The sequence below is a fragment of the Trichoderma asperellum genome, chromosome 1 (assembly GCF_020647865.1).
Source record: "Trichoderma asperellum chromosome 1, complete sequence".
NCBI lineage: Eukaryota > Fungi > Ascomycota > Sordariomycetes > Hypocreales > Hypocreaceae > Trichoderma > Trichoderma asperellum.
In genome coordinates this window covers 3864217-3890165 of record NC_089415.1, presented here as the reverse complement: position 1 = coordinate 3890165, position 25949 = coordinate 3864217, and the positions used below count along the sequence as shown (strand labels likewise).

Genomic DNA, 25949 nt, shown 5'->3' with positions numbered 1-25949 from the left:
GAGACTGCTACAATCAATAGAGTCAGCTGTTTGGAAGTATATTCGTATGCCAAAGGGAATGAGAAGTCTTCAATTTGGTCAATTCCTTGATCTTGAATTATAGTCGTAAAAATTCATAATATTAACCCTGGCAATGAGCGGCTCAAGCCTTCCCAGGTGCCATTCCCTTCTGTGTATATAATACCATTACCAAGACGTCGTTCGTCTTTGCCTAGATCAATTGCAAATTCAAAAAGACTCAAGCTCAAATAATAAGCTCAAATACCAGTGCTATATGTTACGGCGCAGTTCTTTGCGTGTTAAAAACCAGGGTATCAACGGCTGTCGCCGTGAGCATATATGTCCCTCATCTAAAGCATATCATGGCCAATTTTTTTAATAATTGTTTTGTTTGTTTGGCTGTTCAAACACTTTGCAACAGCAGTTTCGTAAAAAGAAAATCCCAACTCTTTTAAACCAATTCCCACTTGGCAACATAAGCCCAAGCCATTCCAACTTTGCCCTTCTTGGAGAGAAACTGTTGAGCGGTCACGCCCCGTGCGTCTTGGCCATCCATAGATGTCAGCTGCAGCACCATCACCGACTGGCCTGGAGCACCAAGGTCGCGAGCATTAACATCAGCCCAGTGCCAGAAGCCATCTGTCTCAATCGGGATGATGTCGTCTTTGCGGCCATCGACGCCGTGGAACTGTAGCAGGAACAAAGGAGGCTTTCCACGGCCATTCTTTTCTGATTTCCAGTGCTCGCATATTTTTGAGAACTGGAAGCGAACAATCTCGCCACTGTATACAGATATTTCCTTCGACGCAGGCTCGATTGAATCTTCGGCAATGCCCTCTTGGCCACAGTTGCCAAATACTTCCACTGGCGGACCCTGAGAACGGCCAATGATATATTCGTCCCAAGTGATAGTACGGCCATCCTCTCGGAATTGGTGCCTACCATCAGAAGGGAAATGAGTATTACCAAAGCGGTGACCGCTGTTTGTAAACTGAACTGGGCTGAATTCTTTCTTGAACAAGTTGTTATTTCCGCAGATGTGGCCAGCTCCCCAGCAGGCGTCGAGCAGCCGCCAAACACCGCCATCAACCCTGACGGCATTCCATGCGTGCCCGCTCGGGTCAGCAGGCGGCGGTCTTTCTCCCTTTTTCAGAGGAGTATATCCATAGCCTTTGCCATGACCGCCAACAACGATGCACTCCAGGCCGGCCTTGTTGGCGATCGCCTTGTACGTCTCCGCATATCCTTGACAAACGGCTGCGCCGTATAGTATGGTGTTTTCAGGCGTTTGCCCCCTGATATTGCCGCTGAAGAAGGCTTGGGTATCATACGCAATGTTGTGGTGGAACCATGTGAAGATGGCTCTTGCCTTGTCGTTATATGAGGGGAACGGATCACATAGTGCGCGGGCAAGATATCCAACGGGGTCATTCCGGGGCAGTCCCTCTCTGGGGTACTGGGCGGCGACAGCATCAGGTCCACTCCAATCTCTGCATACCCAGCAATCGTTGGCCACAGCGGGAGGGGCTGGTGACGCTCGAGATGAGATGGCTTGAATCTGGGCGACAGAGGGCCGAGAGGCCATTGGGATAGGAGGCGGAGCGTCATCGGCAGCGGCATCAATCTTGGGCCTCGGTGGCATTCGTGGGGCCTGCTCTGTTCGAGACCCAGTCCCAAAGCCACGGATTTGAACAGTCACAGGGGCAGGCTTCGGTGTCGGTCTCGGCACGGACTCAGTGCTTGCAGAAGCCTGGGGCCTGACTGGTCTCGATGGTTGTCTAGGGGGGAGACCGGGTCTGGCCTCTCTGGCCTCTCTGGCGGCGGCTTGCCTCGCTGCAGCCTCCTCCTTCGCCTTTGCTTCCAATTCTCGCCTCGTGGGTGGCAAAGGGGGCAGGTCAGCCATGTCCGTTACGGGTGGCAGCTTATGCACGACCGTGCCGTTGGATCCATTGCTCGTGGTAGAAGAAATCGTCTTAGTCAATGACAGAGATGACATGGTAGACTGCATCGATGCTTCAGATGACGCAGAGTTGCGTCGTCCTGAGGGCTTGGGGACCGTAATCGTCGACGTTCGCCGTGGCGGTAGTGCAGGCGACGCCTGGTAAGATCCAGTCCTCGCCGGCAAAGGTGGAGGGCCAGAAGCATCTGCAGCATTCTGGGTATTCCGACGAGGGAGGGGGGGCGGTGCATCGGCATTTGGCTTGGGTCTTGGGGGTGCGCGGGGTGCAGTCTCATGTGCCGAGCCGTTGATAGTCACGACGGGAGCAGTTTGGCTCCGGCCTTGGGCTTCAGCAGAAGGGCGTCCAGGAGGAGGAGGCGGCGGCGGTTTCTTGCGAGCAGCTTCAGGGGTGCCAACGCTGCTGAAGTTCTTCTGCTTGTTCAACGCAGCTATCCGCTCTGCCAGCGTGTTGAACTGGGGTTCTTCAGCGTCTGCCATGCTGTCGGTTGTTTCCCTTTAACACCAACAGATTTTTCTTTTATTTTCTCTCTCTCAATCTCCCTTCTTCTCTGATCCTATCTATTATCCCGATTGTTCAGACCGGCAACCGTTAGACAAGGTGGCGAATCGAGCTAAGGTCAAGCAACTGCGGTAGCTCAATGGCTTGGCAGGGCAAAACGAACGGCTGCGGTCTCGAGTTGCATGCAGAAATGAGCGAGAGAAATGGGATGCTCTGTTCCCCTTCAGCAGCTAATTCAATGAGCGACGAGAAAAAGACAGCAAGCAAGAAGAGGATGATCGCTAGAAGGATTGGAGCGGCAGCGTCAGTCGGGCCATGGATGGTTTTATACCAAGTGGTGGCCAAGGAAAAGTGCGTGCATTAGCTGGTTTGAAGTGCTGGACGGAACCAGGTGTTTGCTTGCTCTGCACAGCCCACTTGGTTGCTCCCGTGTAATCAGTACCAGCTGGGCAGTGGTATTTATAGCCACTGTGCGAAGTACTGGCTACAACGCCCGGCTTTTGGCTGCCGTGCCCGGAGCTGCGTCCAGTTCCAGCTGCTGCAGAGGCGCCGTTTTGGTTTTTAGGCAGATGCGGCTCCACAGCATGCAGAATGTGGTAAACATTGAGGGGAATTGGCAGAGAAAGGCCACTACGTAGACTAGGTATTAATGCGATACACTGCGAGTAGGCCATATAAAGAGAGGACACAGGCAAGGCTACGGCCAGGCCAGGCCTTATTCAACGCGTTGTTTTGGTTGGCAAGCAATGGGGGCGGCTAAAGCAGGAGATGTGGCGCGATTTTTGCCAGGCCCGCTCGGCAATTGCCTAACCTGGCCGTGAGGCTGCGGCATGTAATCGATACGGACGCTGGTGAAGGATTCTGGGGGTTGTCTTGAGCGGTACCTCAGGCTGGGTTTGTAAGTGGAAATGGCCAGTTAAGTGGTGGTGGTAGCACTGGATGGAGCTTGCAGCTGGAGCTGTCTGTTGTTGATTGGACCGACATTGTTTGTTGGACGTGCATTAGTTGATGATATACAGATTTTGGGAGGAGTAGTTGACGGGCCCCAGGCAGCCAAGCAGGTTCTGAATGACTCATTGGCTTTAATGCCCATGACAATTCACCACATGCGAAGCCAGCCAGGATAGTAATAGTTGTACCGTAGTAGATTAATAGCACTGGTTGTATGTATGTATTAAAACCGATTCGATGCGGATAGAGTGCTTAGCCTATAAAGATGGCGGGCTTCGGCCAATACTGGTTTGACTGATAAACACTTATCAATCCTTTTGCTTTCCAGCAGCATTGGTGCCCAGGCACGCAGGCAACAGACTGCCTGAGCATGCATCTCCTCTCGTTACTAATACCATCTGGCCTTCTCACTGGCTCTCATCATGTTGGAATATTTAGGGTTGTGCGAGCCTCTTGCGGTGGCAAATTGGAGACAAAAAACCCGCTCTGCTATCGCACAGTCTTTCCCCCCCCCAGCGGTCCGCAGCTCCCAACACGGCTCGGTATCATGCAAGAAAATAAACAGCACCTTTGTCTACGACCTCACAGCTGCACTTTGCATGTATATCTCAGTGCTGACAATGGGTGACGATCTTGGCATGGCAGTATCAACAAGTAAGTAGGCGCCACCATCATCCAATATCGACAACATAAGCTGATTCAAATGGTGCTGCTGCTAGTAGCATCGCGCCCATATTATTAGCTTTGGCCGGTGTAAGTGCTCGTGCCCGTGCGCGTTTCCCCTCAAGCAACGCCCAGGCTAGCGAACGGCCAAGCGGTCCCAGCACACCCACACCCCATAATTACAGGGCCTTTAGCGCCAACCAGCAGCCAACGTCGCCTAAATTGGCTCCTCCACCCCGCTGAGCCAGCCTCTCTACCCACGTGTGTGGCCCATCAAAGCCGCCATTCCCCATGTTTCCATACACCTGCCGCTCCTGGCTCAAGTTCAATCAGTCAAGCCCCAGAAGCAGAAGTTTCGGGGCCGGTGCGACGTAGGAAACACAGCAAGACCAGACCACAAGGCCGAAATTCGCTCAGGCCGCTGCTCGCAACGTGGCGCTGGCCTTAGTCTGGCTGAAGCTTGACTTTTACCTCCTACCACAACCTCTGCATCACATCATATCCAAACACCAGATTATCAGCTAGTATCGCCATCGGTATCATCATCAGCGTCCTGCCAATACCGGCGTCGGTCCTCTCGGCGAGTCTCGTTATACAACCTGCCTAGTCAGCAACTGAGCAAACGGCGTTGCCTGCTCTTCGCTGACTGATCCCATCGACCATCTGTCTACAACCGGCTTTCGTGGCCCCTCCTCCTCATCGTCGTCTGTGGCGCTGAGGAGTGCGCTTCGCTTCGTCTCGTCTTCGTCGCCTTCTCGGCCGCCTGCTACTGCTCTACCAACAATCCATCATGGCCACGAGCGCTGCCGGCGACGAGGTGGTGGCGGCCGAGTCCAAGGAGCAGCGACTCTCGTTTATCGATTTACCTGCGGAAGCCCAGCAAGAAATCATCTCACACGTATGGTCCCCCTTGTCAGATTTTCTTTCTATTTCCCTTCGACGAAAAAAAAAAACACCATCCATGTACCTCATACTTACTTGTTTGTCTTGCTATCTAGTGCTCACAAAGCGATCTGATATGCCTCGCTGTCGTCTCTCGTCACTTCCATGAACTCGCCTCGGCTCAGCTCTATAAAAACTTCCACATCATCTTTCCCGATGATGACGACCTCAGCTTCGACTCTTCTATCGACGGTCTTGCCAGCGGCCTTAATACGTTCACCACGAGCAATTATGACTACGCCAAACACCTAAGAGATTTCTCCATGGACACTCTTAGTGCTGGCCTCAAGGGAGAGGCCTCTTATCAGTCGTATTTGTATTCTGCTAGTTGTGGAAAATTTCTAAACACGCTTTTACATCTTACACTGAAACGGGCCAGGTCTCTTGAAGTTTTTCGGTGAGTATGCGTATCTCCGCCCTACATTTGGGTATCCCAGAATGTTTGTTCCAGTCTGGACGTGGGAGTGAGACATACTAAATCTTATGGGTTTTTCTTGCAGATGGAACATCCGTGTAGAATTAAGCAGGCCCGTTTACCGCGAGCTGCATCGAATAGCATCGCTCAAGAAGCTACATGTTCGGATGCAGGCAGGAGAATCTTACTACACGCGACCACCACCACTGCCAGTCTCTTCCGGCAACTACCCTCAGCCAAGTGCGGCAAATCCTTGGGGAAGCATTCCGCCACTTGCTCCCCTCTCTCTGCTGCCTCCACCGCCGCATCCGGGAGCTACCCTGCCTGTCGTTAGTGGACCCCCGCCTGCTCTGATGCCACCGTCATACAAATCAGCGCTTAAGAACAACGTCGGAAAGCATGCAGACGGTGCAAAAGAGCCCTCCACATTTTCAGGGTTCAAAAATCTCAGGAGACTAAGTGTCTTGGATATCGACACCCTCGATATAGTGAGCGAGCTCAATATTTGTATCAAGAATTCGAGCTGTACGCTCACTGAGCTTCAACTATCTTTATCCGATACTTTAGCGAACCAGGCACGTAAGCCTTCACCCGGTTCCGACGCAGACGATTCAGACATTGAGGGCGAATTTCAAGTTCATCCCACCACCCAGAACAACAATAATATGGATGATATCGACTATGACACTATTGGTCCCGTCAGAGCTTTTCGAGCCCAAGAAGAGCGAAAGCTTCAGGAGTCGATGCTTGGTAGAATACTCGAGCTGTACCCCCACTCAATTAACGCGCGGCCCAAAGCAGAGGATGATCAAGCCAGCCAGGATACCGACAAAAAGAATACGGAAACTCCAGCAATGGACCCTAGCGAGGCCTTCTTTACATCCATAAAGGAAGCTTATACTAAAATTACTGACGGGTCATCTCGATTCTCAGATCGGCAAGAGATACTTGACACTATGGCGAAAGCTGCAAGGAAATATGTATATTCTATCGACACTTCTGGACCGGCTACTGGACCGCCAAATGCCTCCAACGGAGAAGCCTCAACCAGCACGGCCCAGGCGGTTACTGAGGGCGAATCTCCAAGCACAGGCGATAAAGCAGATGCTGAGGCCCCCTCTGCCAAGGAAGCTGAAGAGAATACCACTTCCACAGCAGAGGCAAAGTCCGATGAAAGCTCATGTAGCAATGTATCCAAGAAGAAAAGCGGTGACGTTTCTCCAGAGGATATTGATATTGAGCACCTAGAGGTCATCGACGATGGATTTGAAGAAACAGAGGACTCGAGTCCTTCAAATAGCATCGAATATAAACCTGTGGACGGGTCCACTTCCGAAGCAGAGCCTCTGCAATTCGATTTTTCTGCTGATTCGGCAGCTCCTACCCCTGTGGTTGATGCAGTTGCAGTTGCAGTTGATACTGCTGGAACATCAAGCAAGGCGGCTGAGGCTGAGGTTGAGGCTGGGGCTGAGGCTGAAATGCCATCTAAAATGACGGAAAAGGCTAGAAAGCTTGCTGCGGCCAAGGCAGCAAAAATCAATCTCGAGAACCTAATGACCAAACTTGGTTCATTCCGAGACCGATCAAAAGCCATAGGAAAGCGAATTAATGATATGCGTGCCCAGGGTTCATCGATGGACCAGGTTCTTATCAAAGACGCCGACGCACAGTTCACAGGATTCAGCTCCATGGTTACTGACCTCCAGAATGAAATCCAGGTAGTTGAGGAGGAGATGGATGAGGTAGAGCGTCAAGTAGCAGCCATCAACCGCAACGGCATGAGAGATTATATCCGTCGAACAAGAGGGTTGACGCTTACGTCTCTGAGCATCCATCTCATCCCCGTCAAGGCATCTGTTTTATCACGGTCGATCAACATTTCCTGTCTCAAGCAGCTTACCCTTCTCAACGTTGGCAACCAAGTGCCTATCTGGAATCTTCTCGCCAAAGAGAACAGACAGCGGCCTCTTGGGCTGAGAAGCATCTTCACTGACAATGTGACTGACACGTTTCTCGGTTTTGCATCTGAGCTCGAAGAGATACACGAGCTCTTTCTACTGGAACGGGATGTTAAAAGTAAACCTGAAAGTTTTGCGCCGCGAGGCTCAACGGTAATAGACCAGATTCGCCGGCTTGTCCTCAAGAAACACATTCGCAAACTAAAGCGATTGATGATCAGGGATGAGTCTTCTGGACCTAATTGGGACTGTAATGAGAAAACGATGGTCCTTATATGCACTCAAGGGCGGAATCTTAAGGAGTTGGCGCTGAGCATGAATATCCACGCTCTGGTGAGTAGAGAAAGAAAAAAGACACAAAACAAAAGCTAATTTTAACAGCATGTTTTTATGCAACACGTTTCCGGGCTTGTCAATCTGTGTGCCATTAATATCGTACACTTTCGCAGCCATGATGCCTGCATGTCGGTTATGCGAGAAATCCTAAGGTTCATTGTTGACAATCTATCACACCACCCCGAGCTCAAGCTAGAATGGATCGCAATGGAAGGTGATCGTGTATACCAAGTTGTCAGGCCAAATCAGGGGATTGATGACACCTCAAATGAACAAAGCAATAACAAGCGAGCGAAGGGCAAGAGCAAGGACACGGCAGCCCCGGTCAGTACTGGTCTTCACAATCCTTTCCCAGCTCTTCCTATGGACAGTCTTGATTCAGAAAGCGATAGCGATGATGTAGATATTAACGTCGGAACCCATCTACGATTTAAGACAATTGGGCCTCTGCGGTTTTACGACGTCTGGGGAGTAAAAATATTCGAAAAAGAAATACAGAGCGGGAGATTGTAATATTTTTATTTTAAATTATATTTTATATTATAATATTAATAACTAGTATTAGTTAAATAAATAAGTTATTTTAAAATATTACAAAATAAAGTAGTTTTATTAATTATATAATAAAAGTTAAATATTTTTTAAAAAATATTTATAAATTTAATAAAAATTTAAATAAAAATTATATACAATATATTATATATTAAAGAATTAATATAAAGTAAAATTAATTAATTATAATAATAATATTTTTATTTTTATAATTTATTAATTAATAATAATTATAAATAATAATTATTAATCAAATTTTTTTAATTTATATTATTAAACAATGTACCGGGATTTCTGTTATAGTAGTTATATAAGTTGTTGTAAAGGGCAGTGCTAGCCTAAGCTGCTAGCATTGACGGATCTTTTTTTGGCTCGATTGGCTCGATTGGCACCCTTTCTAATCCTGTTACAAATAATTATAATTATTTTAACATATATGTATATTTAATGCAGACGGGTACTCTATTATAAAGACTCAAGCCGAAGCATTACAATGATATGTATTCTAGCATTCTACTGCCTCTACTACCTCTACTGCCTAAATCATTTCAAGGATTATATTCTTCTGAGATATATATAGTGTGGACTGACCTTTTTACCATGTCCCGGTTGGGGTTCTGGATAATAAAACTGGGCCGTTAAATGATATTTCAATAAATATTCCTACGAAATCAGTCACGGCCTGTGCCATTTACTACTTTAGGTATGTACTAAGGCTTACACCTGTAGGTATAAGTTGTCCTAAAGATCACCCTTTCATACGCCGGGGCCGGAATACGGTTTGCAGCGCTGGATACCTTCCGGTTAGTACTGCTTCTATATTTTGTTTGAGAGGATTGCAGGTTATGGCTGACTTCACCTAGTAGTATAGTACGGCCAACATTTGAACAAATAACAGACAAAAAGATATTATTAGAAAGAACAGTTTGCATTATCGTAGTATGTCAAGCCTCTTTGTGTGTATCAGTGTTCGTACACCATCCTTTGTTGCCAGCGAACAAAGTCGAATCAAAGAATAGCTTGTTCATTAAAAGATGAAAATGTCGCAGGACAAGTCAGACATCTCGGAAATAACGTCAAATACCGGATATATAAGCTACCGCAAGATCAGCACGATGCCTTCTTAGAGTCTGAATGTCAACGGCAGTGCTTAGTTTCCCATAGAAAACAGATCCTAAGAACGATTCAGCTATAGCAAGTCTCCATCTTCGCAAATCCACTACCCACAGCAAGAGATTATATCACAAATACAGAAAATGGAGACAGACCGTGGCGAGCAAAGACTAGACAGTATGAAAAATGTTCCTCTTCAGGCAGAAGCTCGCACAGAAGAGCGGGGCATCATACGCAAGGAATTTCGCGATCGATTCAACAGAGAGCTTGCAGAGCGGAAAACATGGGAAGAGATTTATCTCGGCCAGCTGGAAGAGCGGAAGACAGAGCTTAAGACCGCGGAAACGAAACCTCCTACTCCATCAGAAGGACAGAGTGTAGAGCAAGTGGATATAGGACAAGAGGTTCGGGAAGACGATCCTTCTGCTCAATTATATGGAGAGTTGATAGATCGGGAAATTAGGCAACATAAATTTCTTGCTGAAGTAGCAGAGATCAGAATTCGACAAGATAAACTTTTCGAACGCTTTGAAGAGCAGCGCAAAAAGGCCGAAGAAGAGGCTTTTTACAGATCCAGGGGGCGGACAGAATAGAAATCCAGCACCAGATAGCCCCTTCTATTTGTTTTCTTTTCCTGTTTCTTCCCCCCTTCGAGGTTTTTGTACTTCTCACTGTCGACATGGAGCTTGAAGGATGAATATTAGAGTTATCTAGTAATACAAAATAACTTTTTTGTCAACTTGAGGACCTGCTATATAATTACGCGATTGAATACATTTATAGGGTAGTTGAATTAAGGCTATCAAGCCATGCTGTATTTGGGGTCCAGCCTATCCAACCATAGATTAACGCCCCTCTAAATCACTTGGCATAAGCACTATAGATGCCATAATAAGAGACATGGCACAGTCTGCTGCGCATGTGTTATGCACATCCGTTTTATCGACTTTACCACTCTCTATGTCGTGGACCCGTTATACATCTATCAGAACGAGCAACAAGAGCGACAATTGTGTTGACTTATTTCTCTAACCAAAAGATAATCAGCAGTAGGCGCTTGGGTCAAGTTGCCGAGTCATGAGGTAATAGCCCAAGGATGGTACATTAGTTCTGTTTAATAGTGGCAGATAGGTATCTATTAATAAATCGAGGCTGAGTTGGTCGTCTCTCTGATCTTCATCCCTTGAGTCCCACATCTTTACCAGCCAACCAGCATACGTCCTATTTCACATGCCATGAAGGAAGCTGAGGGCCTGAATTACCCAAGAGCTGGAGGGTTGAAGAACTAGCCGCTGTGGCGTCGAGTATCAGAGTCGAGACCCCAACGTCGAGGCCCAGAGCCAAGATCAGGTTGGCCAGGCTGTGACGTATAATATTGGTCTCCGGGAAGAAGGGTGAGACACTGCGGCACGCGAGCCTATGTGATCAGAGACATGTTTTTTTTCTTGCCTGCGTGGCAACCCGCCCAGCTGGATGCGGAGGAAGAGTTGCAGGAGTCTTGGTGGCGCAGCTAGCCGAGATCCTTGTTTCATGGCTTTTCAACCATCTCGTAAAGATGAAAGTGCTAATTGGCCCGGTGAGCTTGTAGGTGAGGGAGATTTTTCTAACCACTAGAACATGCGTATGACTTGATGCTGGCAGTAGTTCGAACTAGCATATTATTTGTAGCTATAGTAGGTACCTAGTATTCAATAATATGTAAGTATAGTACTAGGTAGTTCTGGGCATGGGTTTACTCCGCACTTATATGACCCTGTCTTTGTAGCATACATTAGGCGCAAAATATAGGCGAAGGAAGCCCTCAGCTTTGATAACAGCTTGGCGATGGGTTTCTACTTTTTGAGCCCCGCATGGCGTTTTATTCCATTCGAATTGCTGAATACTCGCGGTAACAATAGGGAGCATAGGGCTCGATGTTTGGTAGGTGAGGCAGAACTTATATGTTTGTGTTTGTATGATGGGTACTTGGCACCGCCGAGACACCGCGCGGCTAAGTACATGTAACCGCCCTCTCTCAGACGATCTTCCGAGGGTGCTGCGTGTCTTGCGTGGCCGTGATCCCTTTGAAGCGCAGTGGAAGGGAAGACCCCAATGTGTATACGTCATGTGCCGTGAGCCGCACATTCGGAACATGATGCTGCGCCCAGCCGGGAACTCTGGCTGTGTGTTGGCGTACGGGTCAACAGAACATGTCGCTGATGTCGATGTGTATTCGCTGGGATGGTTTCGCTGCATGTACTCCGTACACAGTCCAGGAATGCATGTACATGTACATTCACACACATGTGCAGCGATTTAGATGAAAATGCAGGGCTTCCATGTGGCCTGAAATGCACCCGCAATGCCATCAGCGACACCCCGCCAGACTGTGCCAAGTCCGGTGCCACAGATACCGCCGCTACGGCACCCGCGCAATCGCTGGGCTGCGTCTACATTCAAGAGTACATTCACGTATACACGATGTTGCTGCCCAGCCAAATGCGCCAAACAAACAGCAGAGCCCCCCGTCGTGCAGGGGCTTCGGCAGCGTTAGCCCAGCTCAACGCACCCCCAATTAGGCAATACGCAACGCTCAGGCCGTCCACTGCGGAGGAGCCGTCCAAGGTTCTTGCCCGTTTGCCTTTTACTTCTTTTTTTAGGCTACGCAGATGCCCGCTCTGTTCATTACCTTAGTTTGCCCTTTCTCTCTCTTCTCTCTCTCTCTTCTTTCTCTCACTTCTTTCTCTCACAGGCCATCTCGATCCTTACCCTTTCTCCTTCAGTGTCCTTTGACCTTGAATCTCACCACCACACTCTCAGTACCTGCACTTACAAACGCAACTGACACGTCAAGCGTCACGGATCGACGAGCCCCACAGCCCTTCTCGTGGCCGTTGCCCGTTTCGACATCACTATTCTCGCCCAACCGTCAATATGGATCAGCTTCTCACCAATCTCTGGACAAGAGGTGGTTGGTTCCGTGCCTTTACACCACCTTCTTCCGCCGCCAACGATAATATTACCGCTGTCCAAGATGAGCTGTCCAAGGGAGCTCCCATCCTCAACGTCTCATCGGATATCCTGCTCCTAGTTGGAGACTACTTGGATGCTTCGGAACTCCTTTGCCTCAAGCTTGCTTGTCGAAGCACTTATGCACTCTTCTCGCAGAGCTACAAGACAATGCGCCCCAGCCAAAAGAAGCAGTTCCTCCCCCTCATCGAAAAGGATCCCCTGGGCAGAGGGACCTTCTACTGTGCCCCTTGCAACAAGCTACATCCTTTTCAGCAAACCACTGGACCTCATTCAAAATTAGAAGACGCTGGAGAGAAACGCAAGCACAACAAATGTTCAGGGCGAGATCGATTCTCTCCCCTCAACAATCCATTTGGCCTTAGCTACGCCCATGCTAGGCTGGCTGTGAATCGTCACTTATACGGCGCCGAACACGGCATCCCGCTAGCTAATTTGTGCATCGAGCACAGCGAACAGCGAGGCATGACCACCATCAAATGTTCAACTTCGGCCAAGATGATGGATGGCGAGCTGTTCCTGCAGCGCACTTACGCCTTCGCTGTGGCTGAGACCGATGTGGCCGATTTCCGCAAATGTACTGGCGCGCGCGACTTCAAGCTGTGCGAGCACACCTCGTTCTTTTCCGGCTCTTCGGCCTTTCGCCAATACATTCCAGAGCTGCAGAGGAAGCCACTTACTGGCGGCGATGACCTGGTCCCCTGCCGCGAGGCGACGGGATCCTGTGGCTTATGCCTGATGGACTATGACATCACAATCGAGCCTTGCATACTTGCAAACAGCGGCATCAAGTCGTGGAGAGTCGTCATCAGAGCTATTCACCAGCTCGGCGCTTGCCGCTCTCCTGAAGACTGGAAATGGGCACGGTTCACCGAAGCTTGCCGACAGCATCTCTTCTTCCCGAATCGACCTAATCGTCGCGGGTCAGCTTACAATCCTGGCATGGTCAAGAAGCGATGGGCTGACGATGAGATGGAGGCTTGCGCAGTGCTGGACGGACGAGAGTCCAATAGGGGCTTTTTTGGCTTGTCTTTTCTCAACTAGGCGGCCTTGTACGGCAACCATGGTTGGCTTCGCTTTGTCGGAATGCTGCACACGTTGCCAGGCATGAAACACACGCGGATGCAACTATTACACAAAAGACATCCGGTGCTACCGCAGCTCTGGCCTTAGCGAGCACATTTATGTACAAACTCCGAATCATGCGACCACGACACACGCAAGCCTCCAGCTGGATATGCTGATATTAGTCTTTTCTATTTCTTTTTATTTATTTGCATTTTTAAAAGGGAGTGCACGGAGCATTATGCAGCCTATCCCTTTGCGGCCAAAAAACGACATCCTCATCCGGACATGGGGATATCTTCCTCTATTTGTTTTGTTCTACTACAGCCTTAGCGCGTTGTTGATCCTTTTATTCGCTGGCACGACATGGAAATAGGCATCTATTAAACGGGATTTGAATTTGAGATATCATGATATACGACCTTGCTATCACTAGTATGTATCTGCTTTGACTTACAGGCGTGGCTCATCATCACTGCTTTGTGTGTATTCTTTTTTCTTCCCCCCCAAGGCTGGGTACGGGCGTTGTTTGTTTTTATCGCTGGATTGGGCCATTTGCTGTCTCATGTACTACTATTTGTATGAACAATCTTTCATCTCTTTTCCTTCGAACTTGAACTTGGCATTGAACAGCTAGCGATTGGCTATTGCAGGGAAAACAGAATCTCTTCTCATTTAGAATGAAGATTAATAATTCATCCCCCCCCCTTTCTCGTTATTTCAAATGTTCTAGTGCAGTCGTGGCCTGCTCATGTATGCAGTTATGCATGGATAACAAATAATTACTGCAGAGCAACCCGAAAACTACGTCATTTCCCGCGTTCGGATACGCGTAACGACACCAAAACCGATGAAATCATGGGATCTGTTGCTGCTGCAGTATATTTCTCCCTCGTGCTAGAATTACGACGTGGCACAAAAGTACGATATATCGAACTGTGCTCCGTATGGCCACTTCTTTTGTCCGTGTCACGGAAGCTATGCCGACGAAGGGATTTCCTTGCCGTTGCATGAAGATATACTCGTTGCCAGTACGGACACAGTAGATTGTGACGATGTTTGTTTTTTTGAACTTGTTTTTTTTTTGGATTATTTTGCTGCGCCGTGGCCGGATTTCTAGTAGTGAAACTGGAAAAACTGCACACCAACACACCGTCTAGTATTTTGTCCATGCATACATGTTCTAAACCGCTCGTTCCTTTTTTGTCCCCCCTTCTTTGCATTTCCTTCCCGCTCACTCCCTTTCTCCCACCTCTCTCTCTTTTTTTTGTGTTGGAAATCCGCAAATGTACTGATGCTTGCTGCTAATGTGTCAATACACCTTTGGAATAACCGCAATGAAAACAATGAAATTCTCCTTCTGGTGGTTTTTTTATTTAAGTATAAAAAGAAAAAAAAAGGTGATGTATGGCGCGAGCAAACTGAGGATGCTGAATTATTACATTCAGCAGGAAGTAGCTCGAGTTACATTGGTGGTATGAGTTTGCGGCAATGGCGGGTCGTTTGTGGTGATATGATTGATGCTTTCTTTAAATGGTTGATGTAAAGCCGCGGTAGAGAGATGCTGAGGTATCGAAATTGATGAAAAGAAAAAGAAAAAGACGCCTTCTTTTTTTTTATGTCATCAAATTTACAGCTTCTCAATGATGGCACCGGCGTACTCGTGGGTCTTGGCCTTGCCGCCGAGATCACCGGTCAGGGCCTTGCCCTCGGCCAGGGTGTCGAAGATGGCCTTCTCAATCTTGTTGGCGTGGTCGTTGAGACGCATGTGGCGCAGCATCATGATAGAGCTGAGCAGCAGGGCGGTGGGGTTGGCAAGGCCCTTGCCGGCGATATCCGGGGCGGAGCCGTGGACGGCCTCGAAGATGGAGCACTCGTCACCGATGTTGCCGGAGGGGGTCAGGCCGAGACCACCGATGAGGCCGGCGCACATGTCGGACAGAATGTCACCGTACAGGTTGGGCATGACCAGGACCTTGTCGTTGTAGGGGTTGGGGTCGGTGACCATCTTCAGGCAGGTGTTGTCGAGCAGCTCGGCGTCGAACTCGATGTTGGGGAAGTCCTTGGCAACCTGCTCGGCGGTCTTGAGGAAGAGACCGTCGGACATCTTCATGATGGTGGCCTTGTGGACGACGCGGACCTTCTTGCGGCCAATGGACTCGGCGTGCTGGAAGGCGAATCGCAGGACACGCTCGCTGGCCTCCTTGGTGATGAGCTTGATGCTCTGGACAACTCCGTCAACAACGACGTGCTCGATGCCAGAGTACTCGCCCTCGGTGTTCTCTCGGATCAGGACGGTGTCAACACCATCGTAGGGGGTCTTGAAACCGGCGACGGATCGGCAGGGTCGCAGGTTGGCGAACAGGTTGAAGGTTCGTCGCAGGGTCAGGTTGAGGGAGACGTGGCCCTTGCCAACGGGGGTCTGTAAAGCAAACGCATCAGCACAATCTGTTCTTTTCATATCCGTTCATTACGACCGCGGGTGATTTGGAAAGGAGCTCATATTTACGCACAGCCAGAGGACCCTTGAGGGCAATCTTGTTCTTGTTGATGTTCTCAATCGCAGCGTCGGGAATGGCGGTCCTGCCGTCCTTGATGATGGGGTTGACGTCGATGGGCTCCCAAGCAATTGGGGTCTAGTCTCCATTGTTAGCCATCATCCTCTTCTGCTTTTTCTCCTCCTTCTTCTTCTGCTTCTTCCCTCGAGGGACCAGAGAGGTAAGTCGTACCTTGGCGGCGGCGAAGATGTCCTTGACAGACTGAGCAATCTCGGGGCCGATACCGTCACCCTCGATCAAGCTGACGAGGTAGTTGCCCTATTCAAATTGTAAGTATTTTGTCTTGCTGGGTAAAGCTGTGCAAGCGCCAAGCTCTGCGACTTGAGTGAATTTTTTATGCCTCCTCTGTTCCGGTGACATAAAGCCAACAAGCAAGTCGCAGGAAGAGCCGCGGATAGCAAAAGGGCCTGCGCAAATTAGGCATCGACGACGTACATTGGCATCCTTGGTTCCCTCGTACTTGGCAACGCGCTCCTGGGAGTAGAATCGCTGGTTCTAAGCCGCGCATGTCAGACAATTATCCTTCCCCGTCAAGCCCATGTTTGTGCTTCGTACCGAAATCGACCAGGTGGCGGCAGCGCGGGGAGCTGCTCGCACGCAGTGCCTGGCAGGGCTGGAGAGAGAGCGGATGGCCAGCATGGTGAAGAGTGTGAAAGGATGTATAAAAGATCAAATATCGAAGGGAGGAGGGGAGAGGGAGGCTGGCTTGGATCTGCGGAATAATAAGAAGAGAGAGAAAAAGGAGAGTCGCTAATAAACAAAACCCATCTGGAAAGTTTTTTGGCCGAGACTGAGAGCCGGCGATATGCACGCTTCAGCCTTGGTTGCTGCGCTGCGAGTGGCTCAAACGCAAGCTGAGTGGGTAGAAACCAGCCACATGCGCTGTGGCTCGCCCGTGAAATTTCCCTCATTCGAACATTTTTTTCCTCTCTTCCGCTCTGCCGCGTCGGCCAGGCGCCTCGGATCCGTTCGGTTTGCGGCATGGACGCTCCGAGCTACGCCCAATCGAGGCGGGACCATTAATTACGTCGATGCTGCCAGCTATTTTTTTTTTTTTTTTTTTTCTGGGCTCGCTCTTGTAACCTCGGCGTGCTCCGTGGTTCAGATTAACGGACGCTAGACTGGGGCCAGCGCCACCAGGTGCGGCATGACTAAGGAACTGTGGCTGGGAGGGAGGTTCCGAGGCGTGGCTGGTGATGGCAGCACAGCTGGATGGGGCAGGCTGTAACGGAGCACGGAGGAGCAGCACGGGGTACCGTCGAAGGTACCTGATCGTGCATCAGCCAGCTCCAATACCGTAGACCGTAGTCTAGTACATGCATAGATCGCGGAGCTGGTTGCTGGTTGCTGGTTGCTGCGAATTGGCCTGGACAAAGCAATGGTCGCTGCACCGCTCTGCCAGATCCCCGAACACGAACCACGACACCGTCAGGCGCTGCTCTTGCGGCCTACATGAGCTTCCGCTGCCGGCCTCCGCACCGTCCTCGAGCTTCGTAGCTTAGCAGCTGTGGCTGCAACGATCCCGACATCATGTCCGACTACGAGCGAACAATCCTCGAGTTCTACCAGCTGCCCACCGCGTATCCGTCAGAATGGCCTGCGGAGAAGGACGATGATTCCTCCGGCGACGAGGGCGACCCAAAGAAGCACGGCCGCCAAAAGTCGCGATACCAGGCCCTCGAGTCCTCTGGCGATGGGAAAGGCGCTGCCGTCGGGAGGAAAGGAGGGGTCAACAACATGGTGTTGAAGGACGAGCCAGACCCCCTGGGCACCACAGACAGCGTTGTCCGCTCGCTGCGAGAGAACGGACTCCAGGTACAGGACGACGTGCGACTTCGTGAGTCTCCAATGACTAGAGTTGAACCCGACATGGCAATTTACTAATCGCATTTTGATAGGCAACCGATTCATGCTGTCCTCGACTACCTTTTCGCCCGCCTTGTTCCTGTCACAGATACACGCCAGAGCTGATACGCGCACGTTGCTCGAGGGCCTCGATATCCTCTCACAGTCGATTGATCAAAAGTCAGCGTCTCTAAAGGTCCTCGTTGAGAGCAACTTTGAACGATTCGTCAAGGCAAAAGCGACTATAGACAATGTGTACAGAGAAATGAAATATCGTGGAGCCGAATCAGGCCCAGGGGCCAGGGGGTCGGTTCATGGCCGCCACGCCAGCCGGACAAGTTTACGTGGTGGCAAGGGTGGCCTGAACAGCCCAATGGCCATGTCATCGGATTCTCGAAAGAAGAACGCTCTCATTAAAGAAAGCGAATATGGCGTTCTGGGAATCAAAGCCCCCCTACTGGACGTATCCGCCAAGGCAGAAGATGTTTGGGGCCCAGCTCTAGGAGGCCGAGAAAAGGAAGAACATCTGAAGGATTTCCAAAAATACGTAAACAAATTCAAGGATCCGCTGGAGCTGAGCACCATAATATCTGATTGCATCAAGAGGAAAGACTACGAGACTTTGGTGGAAGCATATAACCGCGCCAGGCAGTTTGCGGATGACGCGCGCGCATTATCAAACAGGCTGGGACGCCAGTCACCTGAAGACGATGAGCTCTACCAACTCATGGTGGCGGCCCGCGTTTGGTATGATGTTGATCGTCAAATCCAAGCCTTTAAACGCGAGGTATGGAAGAGGCTGGTTTCCTTGCACACCTTATCAAAATCTGAAAGTCACGGTGGCCGGGGCCTGGACCAGTATATGGATGTCATTACTCTGTTACTGGAGCTTGGCGTCGGAGATAACCCGATATGGGTTTGGCTCCTCAGTCGATATGATTTCCTTAAAAGCAAGATTCAGTCAACAGCAGATCACACCAAAGCAGAGATTGAGGTGCTTCGCCGAAGATTGGCGGCCAACGAGAAGCCTTCTAGTCGGGTTATAGCATCTCATCTTCGTACCTTGGGTCGGCAGAGCATGGACAGCAAGCCGACTTCGAGCGATTCTGCAGATGTCATCGAGCTGTGGGAGAAGATGCTTGCTTTCCTGACTAGCCTGATATCCCCCCAAGGGATTCTTGGAGACCTTCTCGAGTTTTGGCAGACCGCGCAGGGCTTCATAGAAGGCAGGATTCAAAAGACATTGCCTACGGGCTACAATGACGAGTCCCAAAAGCATCATCAGTTGACACAGAATAACATTACGGATCTCGAAAAGGGCATCGTGGAGCTAGTAGATCTGCTGCGAGGACACGTCTACGAGTTCTTTGCCGGCCTCCCCCCTGAAGATATTAGCATGGTCTTCTCGCCGCTCCCCCTCTCGCCCAACTCGCCGGCATCAGCCAACGGATTTGGCCATTCTCTCAGTCCAACTTCGCGGGATCCTCGATTCAACTTTGACCCGAATAACCCGCCGCCATCATCGCCAAAAAAGGGCGAACCCTGGGAAAAGCTTGCCTTTTGGCCACCTTGGTCGAATTCCATTAGCGGAGTATACTATCTCTGCAAGATGTTGGCGTTGGTTGGTTCGGGTGCCTCTGATCTTGCCACCATTGACCCCATCCGGTCAGGAAATGGCCAAGTTCTTGAACAGCTAAAGACTTTGATTGGTGTTTCTAGAGAGCGCTGCGTAACGGCTCTCTGTGCCGCCTGGAACAAAGACGCTGAGAACATGAAGTTCATTGAAGATTGGCAGCCATCCGCAGAGTCGGGCGACGTGACACGGATGCCTGCAAGCTTTGCGGTATTTGAGGGCGCCCTTCTGACTGGCATGCAGAAGATTCTCTACATATCCGAAGCCATGTCGAAGCCTAATGCGGGTGACATTGTCCTGCCGCCGCCGGCCAAGTTGCTCCAGATGGTTCGGAGCCAGTACGTAACCACTTTATACAAAGCTCTAAGCGGTATGGTGGAGAATGCAGAGCGATCTGTGAAGAAGGCCGAAGACGAATGGTCTATTGGCCAAGAAGGAGGTGTCTCTGCCGTAGCTGTATCCTCAGTAGGCAAGAGCACGCTCGACGCTGGAGATCGAGTAAGTCTTCGGCGTACCCCTGTTTTCCAAATCTTGCCTTTTCTCTGTCTCTCTTCAAAACTAACATTAATATTTAGAATGTCCGAATGCTTCTTACGCTGAGCAACCTACAAGCGCTGCGATCTCAAATCGTTCCCAACTTAAACTCGCAGTTTGAGAATGCCTTTTCGGTTAAGCTCACAGACGAGTCCAAGACCATTAAAGACGTGCTTGGTCAGATTGACGCTCGTCTCTTCCAGTCGTACACCAAGCAGGCTACCGAAAAGCTGCGCGAAATCATCCTCGCTGGCCTCGAGGATCCGGACTGGGCTCCCGCATCTGGCCAGCGACCTCAGACGGCAAAGCCATACGTATACGAAACCCTTTTGACTCTTGTGCTGGTCCACTCTCAGGTTTCTACCACGGCTGCTTCTCTGACGCCCCAGGTGCTTTCCTTCTTGCTGGAACAAACCTCTCTGCAGCTGTTGGATGCGTTCCGTAAACGCTCGCGCTACTCCCTCAGCGCACTTATCCAAGCCACACTTGATGTCGAGTTCATTGCGCAGACGCTCAGCCAGTACACGACAGACAAGGCCTCCGAGCTACAGGGCCAAATCTACCAGGAGCTGGATAGCCGCACCGACAATGACGCCCGCGCGAGACTACAGAACGAGCTGCCTGAGATGCGCAATGTGCTGAAGAAGCTCAGGGACGCGAGCAAGAATGAATTCGCCTGCTTCAAGAAGCCGAGACGGGCGGCGGGACAGGGATCCTCACGCGTAGATAGTGGAAGCATGTCGCCGACTTAGAGGGTTGGCAACCGGTACATTTAAAGGAAAAGAACACAGGGGGGGTGGTTTAATTAATTAATTAATTCACAAGAAGATAGAGAGAGCATAATAAATGAGAAGCATTGGAAATCTGGTGATAAAAAAATAAAAAGACTCTTTTGTGTGCGTGTGTGAATAATCATCTATATTATATCTCGTTCCGTATATGTGAATTCGCCATTTTTCTTAAATTTGGGCTAGCCATTGATCAACCCCGCGAACTAACTCCCGAGGGCCACGCAGCGCTGTGACGCCGAAAAGATTGCGCCATCGCTCTATGAATATAAAAATAAGGATAAAAGAGAAGAAGGAAAGATCGTGAAAGGAAAATTCCCCTCTGACTTGAGAAAAAAGAAAAGAAAAGAAAAGAAAAGAAAACCCCCCGATCAGAATCTGTCTATCACGCTTTTGTGCCTTGCTTTTTTGTGATTTGGTAAAAATAAGAGAGCCCAATAAACCATGCATAAGAACCAACGCCGGAGTTATGCGAAGATCAGTTTAGGAAGTAAACTGGGGAGAGGGGGCCAAGGAGTTTTTTTTTTGCCCTGAAATAGTTCCTCCTGAATATGTCAAATATGTTGTTTTGTGATCGTATATGTATGTACTTTTTCGTTTTGTACTTTTCCGCCGTCTAAAACCTGCATCGCCTCGCTTCATTTCAGTTGAAAATGGAAAAAAGAGAAGAAAAGAAAAAAGGAGAGCGTATCTCCACGCCAGTGAGGCAAAGTCGTCTTAATCATCTATATCGCAAAGCAAAACAACAGTGATAATAAGACTGATAGAGTATTAAGAGAGAGAGAAAGAGAGAGAGAGAGAGAGAAAATAATGCGTCAGGTCGTAGTCTCATATCTCGTGGGCGTTTTAGGCCGAGGGGTAAGGGAGGAGAAGGTGTGAGCAGAAGGCCAGTTCGAGAGAACGGGAGTCGGCAGGAGAGAATTGTGAGCCTTTCTGGCGGGTTTCAATATTATCGACTATGATCTAGTTAGAAAAAAAAAAAGAAGAAGAATAGATCAGAAAGTTGAATGATATAAGAAAAGACTTACAATCAAGATCAAGGTTCTTAAAGTACTCGGTGATGTCTGGGTCTCTATCCTGGACCGTCAACTTTCCTTCTTCGCTCCGCATGGTTTGTGGTAGTGCTTTGCGAATGGATAAGAGCATCTTCAGCAACCCGGCCAAGTTTCCGCCCTGCTGAGTGAAAACGCTTGGGTCGCGCTCAAGGGGCCAGCCTGGACGAAGATGGTCCTGCTCCCAAGCCTTGAAGGCCCAGGTTGACTTTTCTACACAGTTGAGGAAAATGATGGCGGTCAGGTAAATCTTGAAGCCGACTTTTGTTTTGCTATCCGTCAGAAGCCTATCCATATGATTCAGCAGGCTCTTGGAAGTGCTGTTAGCCTTTCGTTCAGCCGCGGCATTGAGTTGCATGCAAATCATGGTGTAAATATCGGCATCGTTCTCGTTTTGCGCTTCCTTGATCCACCTCGGTTCTTCCCCTTCAGCACTGGGCTTCTCCAGGATAGTCCATTGCCTTTCGCGATCAATACTCTCAACTAGACCCCAAAGCTCCAAAGCTTTCTTGAGAAGATCGTCTTCTCCCTTTGAGAGCTGGTGGTATGCGGCCTCGAGCGTCACTTTCATAAATTTTGACGGCTCGCGCTCAACAAAAGTAGACAACACATCGCGCATATAGGCCTCGGCTTTGGCTGGAATATCTTCTGAGTCCTGGTCAATCATAATGACCTGGTGAAATGGGTCCTTGTTTCCACGAGCCTCTGCCTGGGTTTCATTTGGTTCTAACGGATACACCAATGCTCCAAAAACAATCTTCTTGCCCGCTTCAGGAAAGTGTGATACTTCAATCACACTTCCATCATTGGTAAGCTTGAGCTGGTCCTTGATGAGGTTGATGCGATTTTGGGAGAGAACGACCTGGACACCAGCAGCATATAGGTCGAGCTGTTCGTGCAGTCGAGTGCGGACACAGCCAGTCCTCCAGACACGAGGTGCTAGTACTTTGCGGCAGGTATCGCAAGGAGTTCCCTTGCCGCAATTCTTTCTTAAAATCCGGCACCTAATACAAGCACCTATCTTGCGTACTTCTTGGACTTCTTTCCGCCTAGCAGGAGTAAATCTCGACCGTGCATGGCGGGCTCTGCCGTTGATCAACGCATCACTCGTATCCATTCGGACACCGCCACGACTCATAAGCGGTAGCGCTGGAGAATTTTCTGTGAGCAACGGGATGGGGGCAGTGGTAGTCAAGTATGTCATCTCCCCCCACGGCTGAGAAACACTCGTGTCGGGTAGAGAGACGGGTAAGGGGGCAGTTGGCATTGGATCGATGGTCGTTTGGGGCTCGGCGGTTGGAGGTGAAGAGGTCGACGGAATGTCAGTATGGACAAGCTGAGGGTCGAGAAATGACGGGTTCAAGCGAGCCGTGGCGGCAACGGCAACGGAGATGTTGGAGGCATCTGGCAACACATCGCCAGGGGGGAGGAGAGCCTGGAGACGTTCCTCCGGCGAGAGCTCAGAAGTCGGTGACGCCACTTGCACAGCAACGTTGCCTGCAGAACACACAGGTTAGCCAAGCTCCTGCAATGGAAAAGCAGCACGCTGGAAAGCAATTGATGCTTACCTTTCTCTTTCTTGATGCTGGTGCTTGTCTGAGGGCGGTTCTCATAAGCTGAGGGAGGGTTATCCAGCGTAAATTGCTCTTGCAGCTCCAGTCGATCGGTCACGTATCCGCCCCCATTGGCAGGATTGGCTGCGTCTGGTGCTTTCTGGCCTCGGCTATTTTCATTCAAATCGACCTGGCGCGATGCCTCGGCGAGCGTCTCGAGAGCACTCCATCCCTGCGGCAGCGCAAGCTGAGCGGTCGGCTGTCCATTGACCGGGGCCCCGCCGAGAGGCTGGCGCTCGACAGCTGCCCTGGCGGTGATGCCGTGGAGCTCGAGGCAGGCTCGCATGCGGTCGGAATCGGAGATGGCCGGACATTTCTTGGTGATGTGCGTCGTCAGGCTGTCGATGCGGCCCTTGGGGAAGTTCTCGCCGCACTGCTTGCAGGTGTGCGGATAGCGGTTGCTGTTGTCGTTGAGCTTTGGCCCGCGGACGAAGTACTCGAGGATGAGGGGGTTCGGCTTGCGACCCATTGCGCACTGCTGTCGATTGGAGACGCTCGGCTCAGCGCAGAAGGGCCTGGGCGTCTCGAGTTCGGCCTGTTGGCGGTCGGTGGTGATGCTCTTGCCTGCGGGTGGCAGAAAAGGCGGAACACAAGCAGTATTGCGGTTCTGACGTGGGCCCAATGGATTCTGCCCGCGTTATCGACAAAATATTTCTAGACCGCCTGTCGGTGGCAAAGCGGTATGCAGAAAAAAAAAGAGGGCCTCCAGGGGGAATATGCGCACACAGGCTGGCAATAGGAGCAGACAGCAGTCGCGGTCATTTGGTGCCGGAAGTGTGTGTATCTTTTCGCGCGGCTCCCAGTTTTTGTGCACCATGCTTAGGTAAGATTTCGGCGCCGTATTAATCCGGCCGAGATGGAATTGCCCGATTCGATCCAAGATTGTGTGTGACAGTGAGCAAGTTGCATCTGTCGATTACTCCATCACATAGATAAGCTTGGATGAATGAAAGTGTAGGTTCCTACTCTACCAAATAAGGAACGGTCTTCAAGTTGTTACAAATTTGCATTATTCAAGCATCGGAACTCGGAGAGCCTTTTGTCGGTACATGTACCGTGTAAGTGCAGCCACATGTAGCTCCAGTCACGCTGTGGAAGATAGGGCGAGACCGTGACTTTGCATGTAACATTAACACACCCTATATGTGCTCCTTTGTTCTCGCCTGCACGTGGCATGAAAAGACGGCACGGCAACATACAATGAAATAGACGTTGTTGGTGCCGCTAGTGGTGATGAGTTACTGTCCTCTCTGCCCCGCATTGTGATCTCGTTCATTCGATGTTGCTCGGAACTCGCCTAGTCTCATCTCATACGTCTCATATTAGCCTCGGAGATTCCTTTGCGTGGACATGCTCGGCTTGATACAATACCCCGTACCAAAAGTACTAGTATGTGTATATGTACATCTAAGGTAGGTACAATATGCAGACGATAAGTGTCCACCACGAACAATCCACTCGCGATAACTCGAGATGCTGCGTTCCTGGGTCTAACTTGTTTGGGTCTGCGCCACGAGATCCAAGTGCCTCGAGCCTAGAACGCCTCTCCCGGTTTGCGACCCCGCAAGGAAGACCATCTGCCTAAATAACCCTACAAGAAGAGTGAAAATTCATTGCGTGCTGGGTCTGGTTCATGTAAGCTAATTCGCCCATGACTCAAGCTCGCTACTGGGGTTTTGTGTTTTGCGTTAGCTTTCCGGTAGGCCTGTATGAAAAGAAGCTTAATGGAGAAGGCTCTCTTTATACTACTTATAGGCTAATACGGCATCTCCACAAGCGGTAGGTACTTGAGCACTATTCAGTAGAAAGTTGCTAGTGGAGGTTACATCTCTTCTGTCTAATACTATAATCAAACACCACTAGCATTGGGTGCCGTACGCCTCCAAGACGAGGTCTAGCCACGTTCGTGATACTGCCGATTATGGCTGCAAGTCATGCGACCTGTCTTCATTTATTCGTCTCTTTATCCAAAGCGTCGCGTGCCCTTTCTACAGTCGTCGTCGGCTTAACCGGCGCGGTAGACGGCCGAAGCGGGCATGTTTAATTGTGATTTTCATCGACTTCCAAGACATGTCATTGCGGAGAGACAGCGCCGGCCCAAGGCTCGGCACTTTTTGCTCCGGCTTGTCGCCGCCCTCGCGTCTGCAAAAAAGCGCCATTTGTGCCCGGCCGGACGATATCGCAAGGTCGCTTTGATATTGATACCACCACTACTACTGATAACGCTGATATTGTGCCACTTCGGCACTTGAACGGCCGTCCCTCGCAGATCTCGCAGGCCCTCCAGCCTGGCGTCTTGCCTATTCGGGCACAATGCAGGGCCTCTTGGCCACTCAGGTGGCATGCGCATCCCACGTTGTCTCTCAGGCGCCGCCCACTCATGATCAACCTCCAGGAACGTGATTATATGTGTATTGAGTGCTGGCTGCGACCGTGCATGGAACCGCTGCTATTTTTTTGTGC

At 50.1% G+C, this 25949-nt stretch overlaps 7 protein-coding genes across 7 annotated transcripts; 4 read left to right on the top strand and 3 right to left on the bottom strand.

Annotated features, from left to right (window-relative positions):
- Positions 1–25: 25 nt before the first annotated feature.
- Positions 26–2862, bottom strand: TrAFT101_001213 (uncharacterized protein). Its single transcript, XM_024907542.2, has one exon. It carries the CDS (start codon positions 2435–2437, stop codon positions 452–454), a length of 1986 nt encoding a protein of 661 aa, XP_024765459.1. The 5' UTR covers positions 2438–2862; the 3' UTR covers positions 26–451.
- Positions 2863–3734: 872 nt separating this feature from the next.
- Positions 3735–8237, top strand: TrAFT101_001212 (uncharacterized protein; the record flags this gene model as incomplete). The annotated part of the gene is made up of 5 exons (XM_024909440.2): positions 3735–4064; positions 4130–4971; positions 5072–5412; positions 5516–7721; positions 7770–8237. Exons 2-5 carry the CDS (start codon positions 4864–4866, stop codon positions 8235–8237), a joined length of 3123 nt encoding a protein of 1040 aa, XP_024765457.2. The 5' UTR covers positions 3735–4064; positions 4130–4863.
- A 1295-nt stretch (positions 8238–9532) lies between these two features.
- On the top strand, positions 9533–9982 carry TrAFT101_001211 (uncharacterized protein; the record flags this gene model as incomplete). Its single annotated transcript, XM_024899178.2, has 1 exon — positions 9533–9982. One exon carries the CDS (start codon positions 9533–9535, stop codon positions 9980–9982), a length of 450 nt encoding a protein of 149 aa, XP_024765456.2.
- Positions 9983–12075: 2093 nt separating this feature from the next.
- TrAFT101_001210 (uncharacterized protein) lies at positions 12076–14205 on the top strand. The gene has a single exon (XM_066126270.1). The coding sequence runs from the start codon at positions 12303–12305 to the stop codon at positions 13440–13442; it is 1140 nt and encodes a 379-aa protein (XP_065982371.1). The 5' UTR covers positions 12076–12302; the 3' UTR covers positions 13443–14205.
- Positions 13851–16817, bottom strand: IDH2 (NAD-dependent isocitrate dehydrogenase). Its single transcript, XM_066126269.1, has 5 exons — positions 16577–16817; positions 16457–16516; positions 16193–16279; positions 15977–16099; positions 13851–15885 (listed from the first exon to the last, which is right to left on the bottom strand). The coding sequence occupies exons 1-5, from the start codon at positions 16658–16660 to the stop codon at positions 15094–15096; spliced, it is 1146 nt and encodes a 381-aa protein (XP_065982370.1). The 5' UTR covers positions 16661–16817; the 3' UTR covers positions 13851–15093.
- A 517-nt stretch (positions 16818–17334) lies between these two features.
- On the top strand, positions 17335–20931 carry TrAFT101_001208 (uncharacterized protein). The gene is made up of 3 exons (XM_024904948.2): positions 17335–17858; positions 17920–19997; positions 20075–20931. The coding sequence occupies exons 1-3, from the start codon at positions 17552–17554 to the stop codon at positions 20783–20785; spliced, it is 3096 nt and encodes a 1031-aa protein (XP_024765453.2). The 5' UTR covers positions 17335–17551; the 3' UTR covers positions 20786–20931.
- Positions 20891–24142, bottom strand: TrAFT101_001207 (uncharacterized protein). Its single transcript, XM_024902306.2, has 3 exons — positions 23442–24142; positions 21850–23370; positions 20891–21777 (listed from the first exon to the last, which is right to left on the bottom strand). The coding sequence occupies exons 1-3, from the start codon at positions 23953–23955 to the stop codon at positions 21668–21670; spliced, it is 2145 nt and encodes a 714-aa protein (XP_024765452.1). The 5' UTR covers positions 23956–24142; the 3' UTR covers positions 20891–21667.
- Between the last annotated feature and the right edge of the window lie 1807 nt (positions 24143–25949).